General features: G+C 42.0%; 1 protein-coding gene across 1 annotated transcript; it reads left to right on the plus strand.

Annotated features, from left to right (window-relative positions):
- Positions 1–3,514: 3,514 nt before the first annotated feature.
- Positions 3,515–22,120, plus strand: TMEM18 (transmembrane protein 18). Its single transcript, XM_073625456.1, has 5 exons — positions 3,515–3,634; positions 7,073–7,193; positions 9,571–9,625; positions 10,785–10,878; positions 21,128–22,120. The coding sequence occupies exons 1-5, from the start codon at positions 3,593–3,595 to the stop codon at positions 21,221–21,223; spliced, it is 408 nt and encodes a 135-aa protein (XP_073481557.1). The 5' UTR covers positions 3,515–3,592; the 3' UTR covers positions 21,224–22,120.
- Positions 22,121–23,629: the final 1,509 nt, after the last annotated feature.

Consider the following 23,629-nt stretch of genomic DNA (forward strand, 5'->3'; position numbering starts at 1 on the left):
AAACAAAATTGACATCCTTTTTTCCCACAAATAGAGCTTTCTTTTGGTGGTATTTGATCACCTCTGGCTTTTTTTTGCGCTAAAAACAAAAAAAGAGCGACAAGTTTGAAAAAAACTTAACTTTTTGCTATAATAAATATCCCAAAACATTTTTTTAAAAACAAATTTCTTCATCAGTTTAGGTTGATATATATTCTTCTACATATTTTTGGTAAAAAAAAATGCAATAAGCGTATATTGATTGGTTTGCGCAAAAGATATAGCGTCTACAAAATAGAGGATTGATTTATGGCATTTTTATTATTCATTTTTTTTTTTTACTAGTAATGGCGGCAATTAGTGATTTATAGTGGGACTGCGACATTGCGGCGGACAGATTGGACACTTTTCTGGAGGGGGAGACCGATCGTTGTTCCTAATCTTTAGGAGCAGCAGATCTGTAAGTGGAGAGTTGAAGTTAAACTATGCAGAGCTCAGTGAGGAGTACTCTGACAGCTGATTGGAGGGAAGGGACACACCACCCTTCACACAGTACACAGGAACAGAGATGAGGCCATCAATCAGCTGGAGGTCCCTCTTTTTTTTTTGCTCTTAGTGTCAAATAAACTTGTCAGAAGTGATTCATGCTGATAGCAGAGGAACGAGGCAGCAGACAGAAATTACACTTAGTGCTCTTAACTGAGACAAGTACACACTATAGAGAGATATGCTTTGTTCATATTTCATGTCTGAGGTTTACAACCACTTTAAACAATTGCATTAAATTGGCCTCCCTGTGAACTTTAAAGGCATAGTTCACCTTCACCAAAAAACTGCCTATGCAGGTAAGGGGCGTCTAGATAAAAACAAACTGTGCAACTTTGACAAATGGTCCCGCTGTCTTCTGGGACCTGTGCGTCTCCCAGAAGGCAGCAGGGGGGGCAAGGAGGAGGGGCTGGAAATTGCGTACATCGCCGCAATCGTTGTGCAGCGATGTTATCTGGAAGTGGAAGCGGGTACCTGGTTTTGACAGGTATCCATTCTCCCCTCCCCCCAAAAGGTGCCAAATGTGGCAGTAGAAGGGGGGGAAACAAGCGGAGTTTCTCCTTTTGGGTGTAAATCTGCTTTAAAGTGATTGTAAAGGTTTGTGCTTTTTTTTTCTTTAAATAACAAATTTATTTATTTATTTTATTTCAGGTACTTATATAGCGCCATCAATTTACGCAGCGCTTTACATATATATTGTACATTCACATCAGTCCCTACCCTCAAGGAGCTTACAATCTAAGGTCCCTAACTCACATTCATACATACTAGGGACAATTTAGACAGGATCCAATTAACCTACCAGCATGTCTTTGGAGTGAGGGAGGAAACCGGAGTACCCAGAGGAAACGCACTCAGGCACAGGGAGAACATGCAAACTCCAGGCAGGTAGTGTTGTGGTTGGGATTTGAACCAGCGACCCTTCTTACTGCTAGGCAGAAGTGCTATCCACTACACCTCTGTGCCGCCCACAAACATGCCTATACTTACCTCCTCTGTGCAAGGGTTTTGCACAGAGCAGTCCTGATCCTCCTCTTCTCGGGGTGCCCCGCCGGCACTCCTGGTCCCTCCTCTTCTCGAGTGCCCCCTATCCATGGGAGCACACGTGCGGGTGCGCTCACAAGTCCTGCTGTTACGTCCATTGACACAGACAGCAGGATTCCACCCTGCCCCCACTCTCGTGTCACTGGATTTGAATGACAGCAGCGGGAGCCAATGGCTCCCACCTCTATCAATCTATCCAATGAGGACAGAGAGAGTGGCTGGAGCTGCTAGGCTCATGCTCATTGCTGGAATGATCGGGTTCAGGTTAGAAAAGATGGGGGGCTCTTGGGGGCTGCAGCACAGAAGATTTTTCACCTTCATGCATAGAATGTATTAAGGTGAAAGACCTGGAGACTTTACAACTCCTTTAAGTTTGACACTTGCTGCAGAATGCAACTGCAGTGCATTTGGAAAGTGTGAGGAACTGGCATTAAGGGATTCTGGTGTATGAACTGGCATATGGAATCAGAGGATTGTGAAAATAAAGGACAGAGTTACTTTTCTAAAAAAAAAAAAAAAATTATCTGCAGCAGCGGATGTGTGCTTGTCACATGGTGGTTATTTCTTCCCTATATGACTGCCTGTGTTTTGTCAGATTAGGCGACCCGTCAGAATGTGTAACTGAAGTGACGTTTTGTCGCCGCTATCTTGCTACACCCCGCACCCCTCTATAGTAAGGATACACTGAGAAGTGTGAAAGCGGACATATTGTTACACCCACCGGAGTTTTGCTTTTTACACTTTTTACAGTAAACTGAGGGTATATAGTGAAATACAATACTTAGAGCTCCATATGAATGTTTAGATCAGGGATCCTCAAGCTACAGCCCTCCAGCTGCTGCAGAACTACACATCCCATGAGGCATTGTAAAACTCTGACATTCACAGTCATGACTAGGCATGATGGGAATTGTAGTTCCTGAACAACTGGAGGGCCATAGTTTGAAGACCCCCTGGTTTAGATGTTGAATTTTAAAAGCAGCGAACTTCTGTCAGATTAGCAAACCTGTAAACGATCAGTAGCATACCTCACAACATTTTGAGATGGGAATGAGGGACACCTACTAGCAAACGTATGTAGGCATAGGACACGCCCCCCTGTCACACCCCCTTAAAGGAGAATTAACCAAAAAAAAAGGTTAATCAAATCTACAAGGGATTTTTTTTTACCACTATTATTCCTTTATATTGGCTTTTAACATTTAGAAATGCAGCAATTTAGAATTTGGATAAAGGGTTTAGCACTGGGAAACTTTTTGAAAGATAAAAAGTGCATTTTATATATATATATATAAACTATACAGATCAGACCAAAATGAGGGACAAATGAGGAGGAAAGAGAGACATTGCTCCAAATCGGGGACAGTCCCTCGAAATCAGGGACACTTGAGAGCTATGCAGCAGGCTTGCCGCTGCTTTTAAAATCCAACATCTAACCAGTCAGACTGAGTTCTAAGCACTGTATTTCACTATATAACCTCAGTTTACTGTTAAAAATAAGTGGAAAATGCAAAACTCCAGTAGGTGTAACAAGATGTCCGCTTTCCCCCTTTCCAGTGTATCCTTCCTGTAAAGGAGTGCGGGGTGTAGCAAGATGGCGGCGACTCAACGTCACTTCCGTTACACACTGTGACGGGTCGTTTTAGCCGACGAAACACCGACTCCAGCTCACTTCCATTGACCGTACAGGACACATCATTCACTATGGCGATTTCTACCATCACATGATCTCCCTGACCCCGGAAGTGAAGGAGCTTGCGGCTCCGACGCCACTCTGCAAGATCGGAGAGCCAGAGGGCGGGGCGATGGGAGGAGACTGCACTGGGTCCTCCGCCTACAGCAGCCTACTTTCAGGACGGTTTGACAGACAGGGGGCGGAGTCTGCTCTGGATCTACCCGCTGGAGTCCCAAACTGAGCGACAGGTGGAAGGCGGGGCGAGGTGGTGGAAGGCGGGGCGAGGTGGTGGGAGGGGCCTGCTTTGTATCCTGCTCTGTCAGAGGGGCATTTCCTGAGCCAGGTGGCATGGAGGGAGAGTCCGGACTGTGGGCGCTATTCCAGCGTGCAGTGAGTGTACAATGGGGGGATGATTGTATGGTGTGATGGCCGATCACTTCCTATGTCACTAGCGTGATAGGGATCTGTGTAGAGTGAGCCTGTGACCTGGGATGGTAGTGCAGGTGATATAATAAGGTGGCTCTATTATCTATGTGTCCTGTTCACACCATAGCGCCCCCTGGAGTCTCAATGTGTCACCTAAAGGCTTGAGTTATATCGCATTACATAGACATACACTGACCATACATGTGCAGTAGTGTGTATTTACATGTTGCTTTGCATTGAGTGTTGTGACATGAGAAAGTATCATGAAAACATAGGACCCTCATAGTGAGGGGCTTTTATCCAGTGCGGCTCAATACTGGACACGGTGTGAGCGAGCCCTTACCCACTATACCACACCTACACTATGTCACCAAAAGTATCGTCCATAAAGACATGGATGAGCGAGTTTGGAGTGGAGGTCCTGACATCGGGACAATGTCTCACTACCTGTGATTAGTGCAGTGCCCACTTCCTGGCGGGCTCTGCACGTGGGCTGTGTGAACACGCCGGAGCTCATCCTTACAGCTGACAGGCAGACCCTCCCGCCCCACTTCCCATTAAAAGGGACTTCAAGGCTGGGCTGAAAGAGGTTAAAGTCATTGTAAACCTCAGACATGAAATATAAACACATCATATCCCTCTATAGTGTGTATTGGTCTCAATTAAAAGCACTAAGTGTCATTTCTGTCTGCTGCTTTGTTCCTCTGCTATGAGATTGAATCACTGCTGACTGGTTTTCCTGACATCAAGAGAAAAAAGGTGACATAGGAGGGACCTCCAGCTGAGCGACAGCCTCAGTTCTGTTCCTGTGAGGGGAGTCCCTTTTCTCTTCTCCCCTCCAATCAGCTCTCAGAGCTCCCCTTACTGAGCTCTGCAGTGTGTAACCAACCTCAGCTCTCTGCCCTCTTTTTCTGAACTGTCAGACAAGCTGTAAATTCTGCATTTTGGCTGTAGAGGAGAGAACACTGTAGATGGACAGGTACAACTTATGTAGGAGGATTTGTTTCATCTCTGTGTATCACCTGAGGCCAGTCACTTCATTGGGTACATTTAAGGGTTTAAAACCACCTTAAGGGCTGGTTCACACCACGGAAATGCACTACAGATCTGTTGCATTTCTGCATGCATATTTTTAACCTGTTTTTGACACGTTCAGGTGCATTTTTGATGTGTTTCCGGATGCATTCCAGATGCGTTTTTTGTTTTTTTTCCTTCTTCTTTTTTCCTGTTTTTATTTTATTTTTTTCACTGTACTGGGGTCTGGTGCATACTTGATGAGTTCCAGTGCATTCTGGTGCATTTCTGATGCATTTTTACTAGGGATGCACCGAATGGGTTTATTGGTACCGATACTGAAAATAAATCTTCCTTGATCCCAAAAACCAATACCGAAACAACACCGATACCGAAAGTGACTGTTTTTAAAAATATTTTTATACAGGAGAAGGTCAGCGACTGGGGACATTGTACAGGAGATGGTCAGGGACTGCAGAGATGGTACAGGAGATGGTCAGGGACTGCAGAGATGGTACAGGAGATGGTCAGGGACTGCAGAGATGGTACAGGAGATGGTCAGGGACTGCAGAGATGGTACAGGAGATGGTCAGGGACTGCAGAGATGGTACAGGAGATGGTCAGGGACTGCAGAGATGGTACAGGAGATGGTCAGGGACTGCAGAGATGGTACAGGAGATGGTCAGGGACTGCAGAGATGGTACAGGAGATGGTCAGGGACTGCAGAGATGGTACAGGAGATGGTCAGGGACTGCAGAGATGATCAGAGACTGCAGAGATGGTACAGGAGATGGTCAGAGACTGCAGAGATGGTACAGGAGATGGTCAGAGACTGCAGAGATGGTACAGGAGATGGTCAGAGACTGCGGACATGGTACAGGAGATGGTCAGAGACTGGGGACATGGTACAGGAGATGGTCAGAGACTGCAGAGATGATCAGAGACTGAGGACATGGTACAGGAGATGGTCAGAGACTGGGGACATGGTACAGGAGATGGTCAGAGACTGGGGACATGGTACAGGAGATGGTCAGAGACTGGGGACATGGTACAGGAGATGGTCAGAGACTGGGGACATGGTACAGGAGATGGTCAGAGACTGGGGACATGGTACAGGAGATGGTCAGAGACTGCGGACATGGTACAGGAGATGGTCAGAGACTGCGGACATGGTACAGGAGATGGTCAGAGACTGCGGACATGGTACAGGAGATGGTCAGAGACTGCGGACATGGTACAGGAGATGGTCAGAGACTGCGGACATGGTACAGGAGATGGTCAGAGACTGTGGACATGATACAAGAGATCAATGCAGCCAGCCAGTGTCCCCAGTAGTGCAGGCTGTGTCCCCAATAGTGCAGGCTGTGTCCCCATTGGAGCCAGTGAAGGGAAAGGAGAGCCGCCGCTGCCTGTTTGATTACAGCGCCGGGAACATCACAGCTTTCATTTCAATAACTGTGTATTCCCCGCTGCGCGCCGTCACATACAGCCCCTCCCCCTTGTCTGGGCACTTTGATAGACTGATCACCCGTCCCAAGATTGGACGGGTGATCTGTCTATTAAAGTGCCCAGACAAGGGGGTGGGGCTGTATGTGACGGCGCGCAGCGGGGAATACACAGTTATTGAAATGAAAGCTGTGATGTTCCCGGCGCTGTAATCAAACAGGCGGCAGCGACTCTCCTCTCTTCTACGATATAGGAACCCCCCCTGATAGGTGGCACCAGGGGCGGGGGTGGAGACCCGCCCAGGCCCCGCCCCATTTTCGGCACCAGTTTATTTGCTGTCCTGCTGACAACAGACTTAGCAGACAGGAAGTGAGGACAAATCTGTAAGTGGGACACAGACAGCATTAAAAATGACATAGGTTGTACCCCCACCCCTTTAAATGTGTGTTTTAATGTATTTAAAGAATTGGGCCCTTATTCAAACTTGCATATGGGGCAGATTACACTTTCGCAAAGCAGACCCTGTGAACAGCACTCTTCCAAACAGCCTCGTTCAAATCAATGGGAGGCTGACAGTGCCCACAGTGTTTTGTGGCCATTGACAGGTAATAGAGCACACGGCGATTACCTGTAGACGATAGGCCCTCGACGCAAACTGTCAGCAAGACAAGAAGTGAGGGTACGTTTTTCTGTTCTAAACTAAACACACACTTTAAAATATTCTTCTAATAATAAACAATATTGACCGAAAGGATGAATCCAGAATGATCCCTACACTCTTGGACAAGCACGGTGTAATGAGGATTGCTCAGCCTGGTATTCATGGTTACATTTGAGAATGAGGGAGGAGGAGGAAATGTGGGCAGGTAATTCTGATCTAGGAATATATAAATAATGATTATTCCAGTTTTAATTAAACTATTCTTGTGTGTTTGTTTTCAGCCAGTCGATTGGACAGAACCATTGGTGATTGGACTATTGGTGTTCCATGTGCTCTGCTTTGTAATAACCATAATCTCCTTCAAATTCTACAAATTCCAGATTGTACACTTTCTGATAATGGGTAAGGAATGGCAAAATGGCGTTTTCTGTGTCTTTAACCCCTTTACAAATATCTGACGCATATGTGCAGTGGCAAAAGGGTGGGCTTAAACACCTTCCTGCCCAGCCTATAGCAGAATAATTGCCAGGCAGTGGCTTATCGTTCTGAGTGGCCCTCATGTAACATCCACACAGAAAGCGCCGCACAGTGGCAGGATCTGCCACTGACTGTCCACTGGACACAGCCAATGACTGATCAGTGTACCAGCTCGCTTCCGGTACCAGGTGACCAATCACAGCAGGTCACATGACAGTTGTAAACAATGGATCTCTTCCTTTCATGCCACCCATTGTGTACAATTGTGTTGCTAGCTGTGATTGGTCAGTGTGATCACATGGTACAGACAGGGCCAATTGCAGCCCATCTGTATTATGTGATGAGCTTTGATCAATCACAATAAAACAAACTGAATCAGTAAAATTATTCACTAAAATGCTTGCTTATAGCAGTGTAATTCACTGCTATAAGCAGTGATAATGTGTTAAAGAAAAAAAAATCCTGATCACTTCCAGAGAGTAGTATAATGTGGTAAAAGTGCCCTGTATTAAAGTGGTTAATAAGTTGGTAGTAAAATCACCTGGACAACTTTGCACTATATAAAGCAGTATAAAACTACTTAAAACTTGTTGGCTTTAAAAGTATTTTTACTTGTGCAGTTTAGGAATTCTTGCCCACTGTTTCTTTCAAGAACGTCACTGGCGCCTGCGCATTTGTGTGCCGTCAATCAATGCATTTACGCGCTGTGCCTCTATTTGCATTACTTCCGTGGGATTTCAATGCAATGCCGTGGACTGTTGACAATTTATTATGCAGAGCTAAGTCACCATGCTAACTTTACACGAAAATGGGGCTTGGTTCACTTGTATTTCACATTCTGACAGTGACGTACTAGAAAGGGCAGAAGTGCAGATGCAGAAGAAATTGGTAGGAAGCTGCAAAGATGGCATCGGCTTCAGCCAGAACAGAGAAATAAATACATGGGCTGCACAAATAGTAAGAAAGCTTTGATGATGCTCCATAGTTTACCCTTGTGTGATGAAATGGATAGTGGTGTTGTGTTCTTGTTACTGAGTTTACTACCACTTTAATGCCCACATGCTGCACATAAGCTTAGCTTTGCGGTTATTGTTTATGTGCTGAGAACACGCTTACTGAACACTCTCAGCACAATGACTGAGCTGTCGCAGCTCTCGGTCTAGGCTAAAGATTGATAGTAGGCGAGACCAACTTCTGATCATGTGACAATGGTCACATAGTCACCAATCCTTCCTGCCCCTAGCCATTCCAAACTATTTTAGGGGCTGCCGGGGTGAGTAAGAAAGATTAAAAGGATTGGAAAGTCTTTAGAAAAGAAAAACTTCCTAACCTTTACAGCAGTGGTTTCCAAGCTGCAGCCCGTGAGCGGGCTGCAGCCCTTTGTTTACCTTTACCTGGCCTGATAAAGGGGGGAAAAAAAGCCTAAAAAATCATATAAAGCCGAACACATTTAAAGTGCTAAAGGTTTTTTGACTTGATGCATTCTTAACCTTCTGTGCCAGAGGACCCCCCCCCCCCCCCTATACCACCTTATACTTACCTGAGCCCAATCTTGATCCAGCACTGTGCACGAGAGCCGCGGCTCTCTCCCTTCTCACAGGGCACATTGATAGTCATTGGCTTCCGTTGTTGTCTATCCAATTCTGTAACAAGGGAGTGAGGGGGGTGGGGCCGAGACACCCTGTGTATATCTATAGACACACAGGGCAGCTTGGGAGTGAACCTGCATGAGTGCCTTCACAGAAAGCGGCTTGCTATGGGGACACTTGCTGAAGAGGTGGAGACAGAAGTGCCAGCGGGGGACCCCAGAAGAGGAGGATCAGGGCCTCTGTGCAAAACCATTGCACAGAGCAGGCAAGTATAACATGTTTATTATTTTAATAAAAAAATGTAAGCTTTAGTATCACTTTAAGGCTCCTTTCACATGGATGGACCGATTGGGTTAGGCTGTCAGTTTTTCAGTCAGACCCAATCATAGCATTTATTGCTCTCTATGGAGCGGCAGGACACCTGCCAACATCTGATCCAGTCCGCTGATGACAGTCGGATGAAAGCGTACAGGCAGTCCGTTATGGACGGTCCCATAGAGAATAGTGGGCTGTGTCCATGTCCGCTCTTGTGGAGCGGACACAGACCTGTCATCCGCCTGCTCAGCGGAGATCAGCAGACAGATCAGACATATGATAATCCAATGAAATAATCATGCCCAGAGTTTGGCTTTAGTTTTGTTGAAATTTGCATATAGCAATATATATTTGCTGTATAATGTATTGATGGTGTCTCCTTCATGTTATTTTTGCAGTTGCCTTGGTGAGCAGTGCTGAATATATCAATGAATATGCTGCTCTGAACTTGAAGTAAGTAAAACTTCTTGTATTAAAAATTTTGTTAAAAAAAAAACGCCTACATGTGGACCTAAAGTCTGCAATACTTACCTCCTGGATGCTGAGCTTGGGTCATCTTTATTGGTCGGTGCAGGATGACATCACTCCTGCATTTTCACAGGAGTTCAGACATCTTGGCACACAGGATCTATGCTGGAAAGTAAACTGCGCTATACATGCGCAGCTCAGTATACATTCTAGATACGACTGCGAGCAGGCAGGTAAGTTTATTTTATTGCAGACGAGACATTGCATGGAAGTGCCTGCCTGTTTGCAAATTTTTAGTTAGAGCCTTGAAGTGGTATTAAATCCAAAACCAAAAATGTGAAATATTGCAGCTTACCAATTATTAGATGTGATGGGTGCATTTGTTTTCTTTTGTTAGGCTTTTTTTTCCTCTATTTTCACCTGGTGATCTGGCCAGTAACACATCTCCTGTATTAGAATGTCCTCACTCTGGATAAAGGAGCACATGGGGCACATTTGGACAACAGCATTGTGAATCTAGATTCTAGAGGAAGGGGAGTGTTATCTGTATAGTAGATAAGTAGATTTCAACTTACACTAACAATTCAAAGCCAAACTCCAGCTAAAACTTTATAAGCAGTCGCAGGAAACATTTCTTTCCATATAATAAACAAAAGCTGATCATTGTAAGTACCTGTACCAGTGGTAAATGGTCTGTCTTATCCCTATAACTTCAAGAGAGCTTGTTCCTTTTGGAAAAACAACAGACTTAGTGGCTGGATCACCAGATGAAAACAGAAGAAAGAAAGCCTAAACAACAAAAAACGAATGCATTATGGCATCACATGGCAACACACCTCTGTCAGAAAGAAGCATTGAGTTGCCATTCAGAATGAATGCCTCCGCAATATAGCCAAAGCATGTAAGGTTTATAGTGTTGTGATAAAGCATGCGTTACCTTAACGCCATTGTGTAATGAGCCTTTAAGGTTCTGTTGTAAAGATTTAATAACAAGTATATGCAGTTTTGTATTCCAGAGAACACAACATACTGGTAAATGAACCTGGGTTATGTGTTTGTTTATTTTATTATAAATGTTATATGTTGCCTTAAAGTGTTTTTTTTCTCCATATTCATGGTTGTATCTTTATTTTCTATCATCTAGTAAGTATTCAAAGCAACAGTACTTCGATTCTTCTGGGATGTTCATTTCATTAGCTTTTTCAGCTCCATTATTGTGCAATACTATAATAATTGTGGTGAGTAGAGCCTTCTTTTCTTAAATCATTTCTATTGATTTCACATCCTAATGATTTTATACAATGGAACATTTCACTTTACGTAGAGTGCCGAGGAAACCAATGTAAAGAGGACTGGGATTCAATTGCTGCTGACAGTTTGAAAATATTCACTGGGTGATTCTGTCCATCGTAGTCTAAGCAAAGCTACCATTTAAGCTAAATATAAACTAAATCTGAATTGGAAAGCTCAGCTCCCAGCTGTAATAGGTAAATGAACCACCTCCTGCCCAGTCTATTGTCAAATGATGGCTGGGTAGGACATTCGTCGTTCATATGACGTCTTCCTCCGACGCGTTCTGTCACCGGCTGTGTCCGCCAGACACAGCCAATGACTGATCAGTGTACCGACCCGCTGCCAGTACCATGCGATCGATGTGACCAATCACAGCAGATCACATGACAATTATAAAAAATGGATGGCTTCCATTCATGCCATCTATTGTATACAATTGTGTTGCTAGCTGTGATTGGTCACAGTGATTACTGTGACCAATCGCAGCCCATCTGTACCATGTGATTATCTGTGGCCATTCACAGCTAATCACAACAAAACACACTGAATTAATCAGTTTCATTCAGTAAAAATGGTTGCTTATACCAGTGACATTCACTGTCATAATGTAAGCAATCATAATGTGTGTAGGGAAAAAAAATCCTGATCACTTCCCCAGAGTAGTAGTTCAGTGTCACTATAACACTGTATTGCCCTGGGCAGTGTGTTAACCAGCATCACTGCGTCGCTTTAACTGACAATTGTGCAGTCGTGCGACATTGTACCCAAACAAAATTGATGTCCTTTTTTTTTTTTTTTTCCCCACAAATAGAGCCTTCTTTTGGTGGTATGTGATCACCTCTGCAGGTTTATATTTTTTGCGCTATAAACAAAACAAAAAGACAATTTTTGAAAGAAAAATGTATTCATCAGTTTAGGCCAATATGTATTCTTCTACTTTTTTTTTTTTTTTTTTTTCTTACATGGTCACCAGTCAGCGTCTCTGATCACCGCCACACCCATTATATGATAACGCTGTACTGCACTGGTGACAGTATGCAAAAAAAAAAAAATAAAAACAAAGAAAAAAAATTGCGACAAAGAAAATACCACTTCAAAAAACTCGCCATCCCTTTTACTATATACCTTGGACTGTCTAATTTCCAAAAAGGGGTCATTTTGGGGGATATTTGTACTGTCCTGATGTATTTTGGGCTTCAAGAAATGAGATGGGCCATCAGTACATCAGGATTGACCAATTTGCACACATACTTTGGGTATAGGAAAGAATCGCCACCAATCATATTTTTGTTGCTTTGCAGCCTGAAATTAAGACACAAAGTTTTTGTTTTATTCAGCTGTATTTACTAGTGCAACCTAGGAAGGATTTGTCCCTGTAATGACCAGGCCATTTTTTGCGATACAGCACTGCTTCGCTTTAACTGACAATTGCGCGGTCATGCATCGTTGTACCCAAACAAAACTTATGTCCTTTTTTTTTTCCCCACAAATAGAGCTTTCTTTTGGTGGTATTTGATCACCTCTGTGACTTTTATTGTTTGTGCTATAAACCAAAAATACCAACAATTTTGACAAAAAACAATTTTATTTTTAACTTTTTGCTATAATACATATCCAAAAAAACAAAATTTAAACCAATTTCATTCATCAGTTTAGGCCAATATGTCTTCTGCTACATATTTTTATAAAAAAAAAAAAAAAAAATCGTATTAAGTGTATATTAATTGGTTTGCGCAAAAGTTATAGCATCTACAGAATACGTGAAATGTTATGAGATATAGATATAGATATAGATATATATATATATATATATATATATATATATATATATTATAATATAATATAATTTTTTACTAGTAATGACGGTGATCAGCGATTTTTAGTGGGATTGCGGCGGACAGATCGGACGCTTTTTTGGGACCATTGATATTATACAGTGATTGGAGCTAAAAATAGCCACCGATCACTGTATAAATTGCACTGACAGGGAAGGGGTTAACACTAGAGGGCGATCAAGAGGTTAAGTGTGTCCTAGGGAGGTGTTTCTAACTGTGGGGGCAGGGAATAGAGAGAGATTGCTGTTTCCAATTACTAGGAACAGCAGATCTCTACTTTCCTGACAGAACGGGGATCTGTCTGTTTACATTGATAGATCCCCCATTTTGGCTCTGTGGGGAGCGATCGTGGGTGGCCAGCAGACATCGGCCGCCGGCCAAACGCATCGGCTCCTATGTCACGCGGCGGGCGTGCGCGCTGCTTGCTGAAACCATTTAAAGGGCCGCTGTACAGCTATGGCAATTCGCCCAGGAGAGCCAACCTGTTGCCGTATTTTTTCATTTATTTAGCAAAAAATAAAACATTCCAGTGGTGATTAAATACCACCAAAAGAACACTCTCTATTTGTGTGGAAAAAAAATTATAAAAATGTTATATGGATGCAGTGTTACATGACCATGCATTTGTCATACAAAGTGCGACCGTGCTGAAAATTGGCCTTAGGCAGGAAGGGGGTGAAAGTGCCCTGTACTGAAGTGATTTCAAAATAAGTATATACTGCTGTGCCAAAGGTTTAGGCAGGCATAGAGAAATGGTGTAAAGTAAGAATGCTTTCTAAAATATGTTTTTGTTTATTTTTATCGGTTTAGGAAATGCAAAGTAAGCGAATAGAAGAAAAATCTAAATCAAATCAATATTTGGTGTGACTACCTTTTTGGCTTCCCCCTTGCACAAAGTCAGGGATTTTGTAGGATTAGAGTCAGGTATATGGTAACTAAATATACCAAGCAGATGATCATCAATTTCATATGTAGGTTGAAACACTGTCATTAACTGAAACAGAAACAGCTGTGTAGGAGGTTTAAAACTGCGTGAGGAACAGCCAAACTCCTCTACTAATGTGCGGTTGTGGAAAACTGTTTTATGTCACAGGCCATACACCATGGCAAGACTGAGGAAAGCAGCAAGACACAAGGTAGGTACAGTGCCTTGCAAAAGTATTCACCCCCCTTGGCATTTTTCGTGTTTTGTTGCCTTACAACCTGGAATTTAATATGGATTGTTTGAGGATTTGCATCATTTAATTTACAGAACATGCCCACAATTTTGAAGATGTTGTTTTTTTTTTATTGTGAAACAAACAACAAATATGACAAAGTAACATAAAAAGTCAATGTGCATAACTATTCACCCCCCTAAAGTCAATACTTTGTAGAGCCAACTTTTGCGGTTATCACCACTCCAAGTCACTTTGGATAAGTCTCTATGAGCTTGCCACATCTTACCACTGGGATTTTTGCCCATTCCTCCATAACTGCTCCAGCTCCTTCAAGTTGGATGGTTTGCGCTTGTAATCAGCAATCTTTAAGTATGACCACAGATTTTCTATTGGATTGAGGTCTGGGCTTTGTCTAGGCCATTCCAACACATTTACATGTTTCCCCTTAAACCACTCAAGTGTTGCTTTAGCAGTGTGTTTGGGGTCATTGTCCTGCTGGAAGGTGAACCTCCTTCCTAGCCTCAAATCACACACAGAGTGGTACAGGTTTTGCTCAAGAATATCCCTGTATTTAACACCATCCATCTTTCCCTCAACTCTGACCAGTTTCCCAGTCCCGACTGCTGAAAAACATGCCCACGGCATGATGCTGCCACTACCATGTATCACTGTGGGGATGGTGTTCTTTATGTGATGTGTTTTTTTTGCGCCAGACATAGCGTTTTCTTTGCTGGCCAAAAAGTTAAATTTTAGTCTCATCAGACCAGAGCACCTTCCTCCATACATTTTGGGAGTCTCCCACATGCCTTTTCGCAAACTCAGAATGTGCCATTTTGTTTTTTGCTGAAAGTAATGGCTTTCTTCTGGCCACTCTGCCATGAAGACCAACTCTATAGAGCATATGGCTTATTGTCGTCCTATGTACAGATACTCCAGTCTCTGCTGTGGAACTCTGCAGCTCCTCCAGGGTTACCTTAGGTCTCTGTGCTGCCTCTCTGATTAATGCCCTCCTTGCCCAGACCGTGCGTTTTGGTGTGTGGCCGTCTCTTGGCAGGTTTGCTGTTGTGCCATGTTCTTTCCATTTGGTTATGATAGATTTGATGGTGCTCCTAGGGATCATCAGAGATTTGGATATTTTTTTTATAACCTAACCCTAAATTGTACTTCTCAAAAACATTGTCCCTTACTTGTTTGGAGAGTTCCTTGGTCTTCATGGCAGTGTTTGGTTAGTGTTGCCTCTTGCTTAGGTGTTGCAGCCTCTGGGGCCTTTCAAAAAGGTGTGTATATGTAATGACAGATCATGTGACACTTACAGTAGATTGCACACAGGTGGACATCATTTCACTAATTATGTGACTTCTGAAGGTAATTGGTTGCACCAGAGCTTTTTATGGGCTTCATAACAAAGGGGGTGAATACATACGCACATGCCAATTATCATTTTTTTTATTTCTGAAAAAGTTTTATGTATATATTTTTTTCTAATTTTACTTCACCAACTAACATTATTGTGTTCTGATCCATCACATATAATTCAGATTAAAAAAACATTGAACCAAAGGCTGTAATGTAACAAAGTAGGTAAAAAGCCCCAAGGGGGGTGAATACTTTTGCAAGGGACTGCATTAACACGTTCTCTTCCAGGCAAAGCTTTCAAAGCAGATTAGGGTTTCAAGATGTGCTGTTCTAGCTCTTTTGAAGAAGCACAACAAAACTGACAACAATGAGAACCATAGACGCAGTGGTGTGATAAGGAAATGTAATGCAGCAGGTGAAATACCCATCATGCTTGCTTCCCATCAACATCGGAATCAGCCATTAGCACAGAACTGGCAGAAAGCACTGGGACCCAGGTACACCCTTCTACTGTCCGCAGAAGTCTGCCCAGAAGAAGTCTTCATGGAAGAATAGGGGCCAAATAGCCATACCTCTGACATGGAAACAAGCCTAAGTGACTCAACTATGCACTAAAACCTAGGAACTGGGATACAGGTGCTCTGGACTGACGAGTCAGAATTTGAAATACTTGACTGTAGCTGGAGCCAGTTTGTTTGCCGAAGGGCTGGAGGGCGATACAATATTGAGTGTCTGCAGGCAACAGTGAAGCATGGTGGCGGTTTCTTGCAAGCTTGGGGCTGCATCTCTGAAAATGGATTTGGTCAGGATCAATGGTGTCCTCAATGCTGAGAAATACAGGCAGATACTTATTCATCATGTCATACCATCAGGGAGGTGTGTGCTTGGCCCCAAATTTATTCTGCAGCAGGACAATGACCCCAAACATACAGCCAATGTCATTAACAGCTATTTTCAGCGTAAAGGAGTCCTGAAAGTGATGGTTTGGCCCCCACAGAGCCCTGATCTCAACATCATTGATTCTGTCTGGGATTACATGAAGAGAAAAAAGGATTTGAGGCAGCCTACATCCACAGAAAATCTGTAGTTAGTTCTCCAAGATGTTTAGAACAACCTACCTGCCGAGTTCCTTCAAAAACTGTGCAAGTATACCTAGAAGAATTGATGCTGTTTTGAAGACAAAGGGTGGTCACAACAAATATTTATTTGATTTGGATTTCTCTTCTGTTTTTATTTTCCCCTTTTTTAAACTTCTTTTGTTAATTGATAGTTTGTTTTTATTAAAGCGGTAGTAAACCCGCTTTTTTATTTATTTATTTATTTATTTTTTTTTTTCCCCCCTACACCTGTAAGGGAAAAGGCATAATGAGCTAGTATGCCTTTTTTAATCCTTTTCTTTCCCACAAATAGAGTTTTTCTTTTGGTGGTATTTGATCACCACTGTGTTTTTTTTTATTTTTTGCTAAACAAATAAGAAAAGCCTGAAAATTTGGGGGGGGGGGAATGTTTTTCTTTGTTTCTGTTATAAAATTTTGTAAATCCGTTTTTTCTCCTTCACTGACGGGCACTGATGATGAGGCACTAATATGCAGCACTGATGGGCACTGCTGGTGGGTCTGCACTAATAACCAATGCACTGATTATCGGCTCATAGGTCATAGGTTCTTTACCGAGATCGGAGATGCGGTGTGTCAGAGCGACACACCACACTACTAATCCCCATGCACCCTCACGGCTTATCCTGATGGATTCCATATGATGCCCGGTCAGGATAATGAAACCACCACATGGCTGTCAATCTGCTATAGGCTGGGCAGGATGTGTTTAAATTGGAATATCAAGTCTTTACTGCTATCTGCTATCTGCCTCAGCTGGGTAGTTTCACCCTCTGCTACTCTCCTGCAGCTCTTACTGGTTCCTCTTGTTGACCCTCACATCACTACTGTATCCTGTAATGGGTGAAGGTCAGAGGAGGGAACCAATGAGAGCTGCGGTAGACCCCAGAGATCAATGCATGGGGCAATGTCTGTTTTAATGAGGACTAATCCAGGAGATTTCTCAGGATCGGGCGAAGTTGGGCAGTGCAGACAGCAGGAAAGGTATGTACGTTTTTTCTTTTACAAATGAGGCTTGGACTAAACACTTTAGCAAACTGATGTCAATACATTTTTGTTTGCTTTTGCAAAGTGTCAGGTGCATTTTAGGGCTATTTTGTGTTGTGTTTTTTTTTTTTTTTTTTTTTTTTAAAGCTAAGATCAAAGAGCATTTGTCCTTACCATCCAGCAGACATGTTGTACACTAACTTGCCCAATGTATAAGTGTGTATATGCCCTGAGTAAGACAGAAGTGGAGAGAGAACGCACACCCCATAGTGTAGCATGCATAAAAATAATCAAAATCAATGGTTGCAACCACAAACAACTGATAGGTATAGAGGCTTGACAGGTGGTTTGGTGAGATTATAAAGGTTACCCTGGTCCAGAGGAGACTGTACAGCTCTCCCGGGAGGAAGGTGGACAGACTTGGGGAGAAAGTGCAAAGCTGTATTCGAGCCGCTATCCCCGAGACAGGATTGTGAAAATCACAATCCAACATAGATATAAAATAGCATGTATGTACAAACTTCATCCACAAGGGAAAAATCGACATAATGTATATCTTTGTAATTGTTATAACCGATATATAAAAAAGGGAAGGAAAAAAATTTAATAAGTTGGTGCTATGTCTAAACAAACCTGACAATACCAAAGGAGTATTTAATAAAATTATTGTTTTATATAATGTATTTACATCAAAGATCATTTTGTGTGAGCCTAGATAATTATGACCAGTTTTTACATTGTGTATTGCAAATATGCAAAGATGATTAAAATAAATAGCCACATACAAATGAGCAGTAAACAAGATCTCTCCATGCATAAGAGCAGCATGGAAGGAATGTCTATCAAAAGTAGATCATGTAACAAACCAACACATATTCATATTTTCACTGATCATGAAGGCTGTCGCCATTCAATAAATGGCTTCTACACCTGCTCCACTAATTTTTTGTAGTGTATTGTATCAACTGCTCTTGTGGTATGAAATATGTGGGATGAACTTTTAAGATCACTTTGGGCCCGCTGTATAAGTGTGGAGAAATGCTTGCCTAAATTAAGTATCTCCAGGCATTGTTTGTTGCATCATGACAAAGACCCAGCTTGCCGGAGAGTCCATATCATTGAATCCATTTCTGCTTCTCTGTCTGAAGGCGGACGTTTTAAATACTTGTATGCCAGAGAGACATTAGTTTTTCAAACTACATACCATGTCTTCCAGTGGTCTTAACAAGGAGCTTGATAATAATACATATGTGTACATACACTTTTTTTCATGTGTATCTAATGTATTATGTGTTCTATTTCCATTAAATAAAAAAAATACTGTATTTATTGGCGTATAACACTCACTTTTTCACCATGAAAATTGGGTGCAAATAGCGTGTGCGTGTTATACACCAATAATTCAATTTTAGCTGCCTCGGAGGGGACAGGGAAGGGGGCGGGATGAGCGCCATTAGATTACATACAGTGAGTTTCTCTTGTTTACTTGGTGGCCTCTGTAATAGGAAGTCCCGTCTCCTGGGCCGCCATTGGACCACTGTTCTGTCTATCATAGGAGATTCTCACTGTATGTAATCTGTTGGCGCTTGTCCCGCCCCCCTACCTATCCCCTCTAGGCTGCAGATGGGCATCGATCAGGCTGCACTGATGGCAATGGTGAGACTGCTGCATTGATGTGGACTGATGAGGCTGCATTGATGGCACTTGTGAGGCTGCAGATGGACACTGACCCTTATTTTGCTTCAAAGTTCCTTATTTAAAATTTAAGTTTTTTTTTTTTTTCCTGAAACTTCCCTCTTAAAATGAATGTGCGTGTTATACGCCGATAAATACGGTATATGTCCGTTCATGATTTCCAGTCCATTTAACATTTAACTTTATCTCTAATAGTACTATCATCATGCAAGTTAGGTTCACATTACACAATCCTGCTGTTTACCATGTATCCATTTTGTCAACTATGTTTTTACTTTGTTGTATGAATGTGTTTGGTTTGTTACATTGTCTACTTTTGATAGATGTATTTACTCAGTCACACATTCCTTCCCTGCTTCATGCATGGAGAGATCTTTTACACTGTTCATTTATATGTGGCTATTTTATTTTATTCAATCATCTTTACAATACACTATGTAAACCGGTCCTTAATTAATTAAGGCTCACACAAATGATCTTTGATGTGAATAAAGTCTATATAAACAATCATTTTAAGGATAAGTTCACTTCTTTTACAAAAAAAAAAAAAATGTGCATTTATTATTTTTTTGTGGTAGGAGCCTGTAAAGTATTGCACCAGTGATCAGGAGATCACTGATGCCATGCAGGTCTCCTGCACACTGTCAGTGTATCTGCCTGTACACCCTGTACAGGTATGCCAATACTCCTTGACAGGAAGACTCAATGAACTATCACAGCACCGTGGTAGTTCATTGAGAACTACAAGCCCTGACATCCTTAGCGGCTGTGTGTCTGAATGATGCGGCTGTGTGGGCGAAGCCCTGCACAGCCATGCTGTTTTCAAACCGTGACAGCTAGTTCGAGGAACTTTTCCCCATACTGCTGCCACAGGGAAGGGGGGGCGGTGGCTGCAGCACTGCGAACATGTTGCATGTTCCACCCTAAAATCGGGTGGAACGTGTAACATGTTCCCAAAGGTGAACTTATCCTTTAAATACTCCTTTTTGTATTGTCAGGTCTGTTTAAACATTTCACAAACTTTTTAATGAAATGTTTTATTTCTTTATGTGATTTCAGTTATAACATATGTCGAAAAAAAAGTTTTTTTCATTGTGGATGAAGTTTGTATATACATACTATTTTATATCTGTTGGATTGTGATTTACACAATCCTGTCTCGGGGATAGCAGCTTCAGGAAAGCTCTGCACTTTCTCCCTATGTCTGCCCACCTTCTTCTAGGGAGAGCTGCACAGACTCCTGGACTGGCCCGCAGGGTAACCTTTATTTTCTGTGGGTAGCCCAGTCTCTTACAGGTTGGTAAAGAAGCAAGATCGCTTCAAAACACGTCCCTGGTTATTGGGATATACTGCCGGCAGTGTCATTCAACATCAGCCCACTTGTTCCCCGGCCATTGGCCAAGATGGGGTTGTAGGATTACACTGACCCTGGACTAATCTCACCAAACCACCTGTCAAGCCTCTATACCTCTCAGCTGTTTGTGGGTGCAACCACAAACAGCTGGTTATTAAATCCTTTTTATGCATGCTACACTATGGGGTGTGCGCTCTTCTCTCTCCACAGGTTTTCAGCGTCGGCCCAGGCAGCTAAGCAACAGCACTTATAGGTTATAGAAGCTTTTTGAACTGTGTTTTTTTTTTTTTAACTTGGCCTACCCGCTCATTGATATTTTATTACACATAATTTGTGTTAATTATTTTCTATTGTGTATGGATTTATCCATGCGCTACATGCACATTGCACCTTTAAGCCTAATATGAGGAGTTTTTGTTTCTTTGTTCACACTCAAAAAAACCCCAATTAGGCTTTGATTATTGTTCTGTCAGTGGAGTTTCTCACTGGGTTCATTGCAGCTTATTGATTAACAGAAGACACTCTGCTGGGGGTGAGCACAGTATGTTGCACTGGCTTTCCTGTGTTACTATTTACCATGTTTCTATACCTTTGATACCATAAACTGACTGATACATCATCTGAAATGTAAATATCTACACCCATACATTATTAGATTGATAATTTTGTGCTTACCTTATTATTTATAACAGGTCCATTGGGTTTATAAAACATTGTGTGTGATGACAGAACTTAAAACTTTGCAGAAGAAGAGGAAAAGTGCCAGGGAGAAAAAGAAGGAAAACTGAACTTGGTGAAACTTTCCACTTTGGACTTTGAACATTAAAGCATGTAAGATCACGCTTTTAGACCTGGAAATGGGTACAGAGAACCAAAGGCCAAGACAATGGTAAATCCTGGACTACCTATGTGTGAGCAGTGTTCAAGAATATCCACAACCATAGACATACCGTCTATTGTCTGCTACAAATTAAGCTGATTGGACAGATTTTCTGGCAAAGTAGGAAGTGTCTGCATCAGTGTTGGTTGGTTCTTTCTCCCATAGGCTGGAAACTATAGCAACTAATTAGAAATCTGACTTGGAATGGTCAGGCTACAAAAGGCTGTTCTGTGCTTAGTTGCAGTAGGTTACTACATGTCATCCATCTTTGTGCCGTCTGCGTCCAGAGCTGTTTGTCAGTCCCTGTACAGATGTAAACACTGGCATGTGTGGGAAGAGCCATACTGGTGTTCCATCTCTCAGCTTATCATTGATTTTGACAGGCTGACTGCATGAAACGCCCATCATTTCCTATGCGCATAAGCACAACCATCTTGGGTCTATGTGCCCATGTGAATGATTGATAAATGAACACTTTTCTGTAAATGTTTATGGCAGAGCTACTTTAAATGTCCAAAATCTGTGCATCTTGTTTGTTAATCTGGGGCATCTCCTAATATACAATTTAGGTGGTCTACCTAACTATACACCCTAAATCATTACTTGTCTGCACCCACTCTTGTTTAAAACCATTGGTAGTCAGAGGGAACCACTTTGCCTGTGCCTACCCCATCACCGCTGCCAGGTAATATGAAATTCTGAGGAGGTGTGACCATACACAGATCATGGTGGGGTTTGTTTGTTTGTTTGTTTTTTTTGGTTTTTTTAAGTTGGGTATGACCATTCGAAAACCAGTGAAAATCATTAACAGGAAGTTAATGATTTTCTTAAATCGGGACTCCAGGTTTCCTAAAGTCGAACTCAAGGAGATATATATAGATAGATAGATATAGATCTCTCCTTGAGTTCGACTTTAAGAAACCTGGAGTCCTGATTTAAGAAAATCATTAACTTCCTGTTAATGATTTTCACTGGTTTTCGAATGGTCATGCCCAAATGGTTTATATATATATATATATATATATATATATATATATATATATATATATATATATATATATATATATATATAATCTCAATATTTTTATTTTTTTGTACATTCCTTTCATGACTTGTCTTCATTACATTTTACAAATAAAGGTTTTTTTTAAAAAAAAAAAAAAAACTTGTTAGCGATTTGTTAACTATATATTTGCAGAAAATGAAATGCCAATAGCAGATCTGCACTTCAATTAGTTAAAATATCAATTTAAGTAGAACTAAACCTAAAATGTAAAAAACAGCGAGCAGCCAGCACACACACCTACCAGACTTCTTGCAGTCTTCTATTGAATGTACAATTGGCATGTATTCCTGGCACACACTCTACTGGAATGACTGACTCCCGTGCACATGAAACTATGTCATTCCCAACAGGCTAATCAGGAGGCCAAAAATCTAGCTCCCTAAAGTTCGTAGCTCAGGGAGAAGATGACAGTGGCTGGTATGGGATCTAACTGTCGCAATGCTAAAAGATTGAAGTATTTTCCAGAGTTTATTCTTTAAAGAGAAGACCAATGAGTAGAACATAATATCAAATATACACAATGTTTATTATCGCCATCTATATACTAGTGACAATTTACTTTTTACATTTTTGTGATGGATGGATGCACTTTTCCAATGTGGTTCCTCTTTTTGTTTAATATTTTTTATTTTTTTTGCTTTTCCTGTGTGTCTGATTATCCATCGTGTGTGTGTGTGTGTGTGTGTGTTTTTTTTTTTTTTTTTTGTTTTTTTTTGTTTTTTTTTGTTTTTTTTTGTTTTTTTTCCCCCAGCCCTGGCTAGTCTTAGCGGCGCATTACCATTGCTTTTTGGCTGCCAGCGGGGCGCTTTTAACCTCCACTAGCGGCCGAGGAAAGGGTTGATAGTGCCCATGTAGTGCTGCTGCCGAAGTGCTTTGCAGGCACTTCGGCAGCGGTGCCCATTCATTTCAATGGGCAGAAGCTCCTCCACCGCCCCAAAGATGCTGCTTGCAGGACTTTTTAACATCCTGCCTGCGCAGAGCCCCAGTGTGAAAGCACTCTGGCTTTCACACTGGGACTACAGATGAGGTATTTTACAGGCGCTATTTGTAGTGCTAAAGCGCTTGAAAAATGCCTCCAGTGTGAAAGCTGAAATCTGCTAAATACAAAATTTTATAACATATAGATTGGTAATTGTCTTACCTGTCAAAGGATATGTATTTTTATTTATCCAATCCATCCCTGAGAGGCAGCAAGTCAACCCCAAGACATGACTTTTCTCTGCTGCAGTTAGGACTTGGGTTCTCACA

This window comes from Aquarana catesbeiana, linkage group LG04 (assembly GCF_042186555.1).
Source record: "Aquarana catesbeiana isolate 2022-GZ linkage group LG04, ASM4218655v1, whole genome shotgun sequence".
In the NCBI taxonomy this organism is placed as follows: domain Eukaryota; kingdom Metazoa; phylum Chordata; class Amphibia; order Anura; family Ranidae; genus Aquarana; species Aquarana catesbeiana.

What these genes read in the sequence shown, in the direction of transcription:
- TMEM18 (XM_073625456.1), top strand. Translation starts at nt 3,593, where the DNA reads ATGGAGGGAGAGTCCGGACTGTGGGCGCTATTCCAGCGTGCA. An exon ending in TATGCTGCTCTGAACTTGAA is followed by an intron (nt 9,626 to 10,784) that starts GTAAGTAAAACT and finishes TCTATCATCTAG; the next exon opens with TAAGTATTCAAAGCAACAGT. An exon ending in GCAATACTATAATAATTGTG is followed by an intron (nt 10,879 to 21,127) that starts GTGAGTAGAGCC and finishes TATTTATAACAG; the next exon opens with GTCCATTGGGTTTATAAAAC.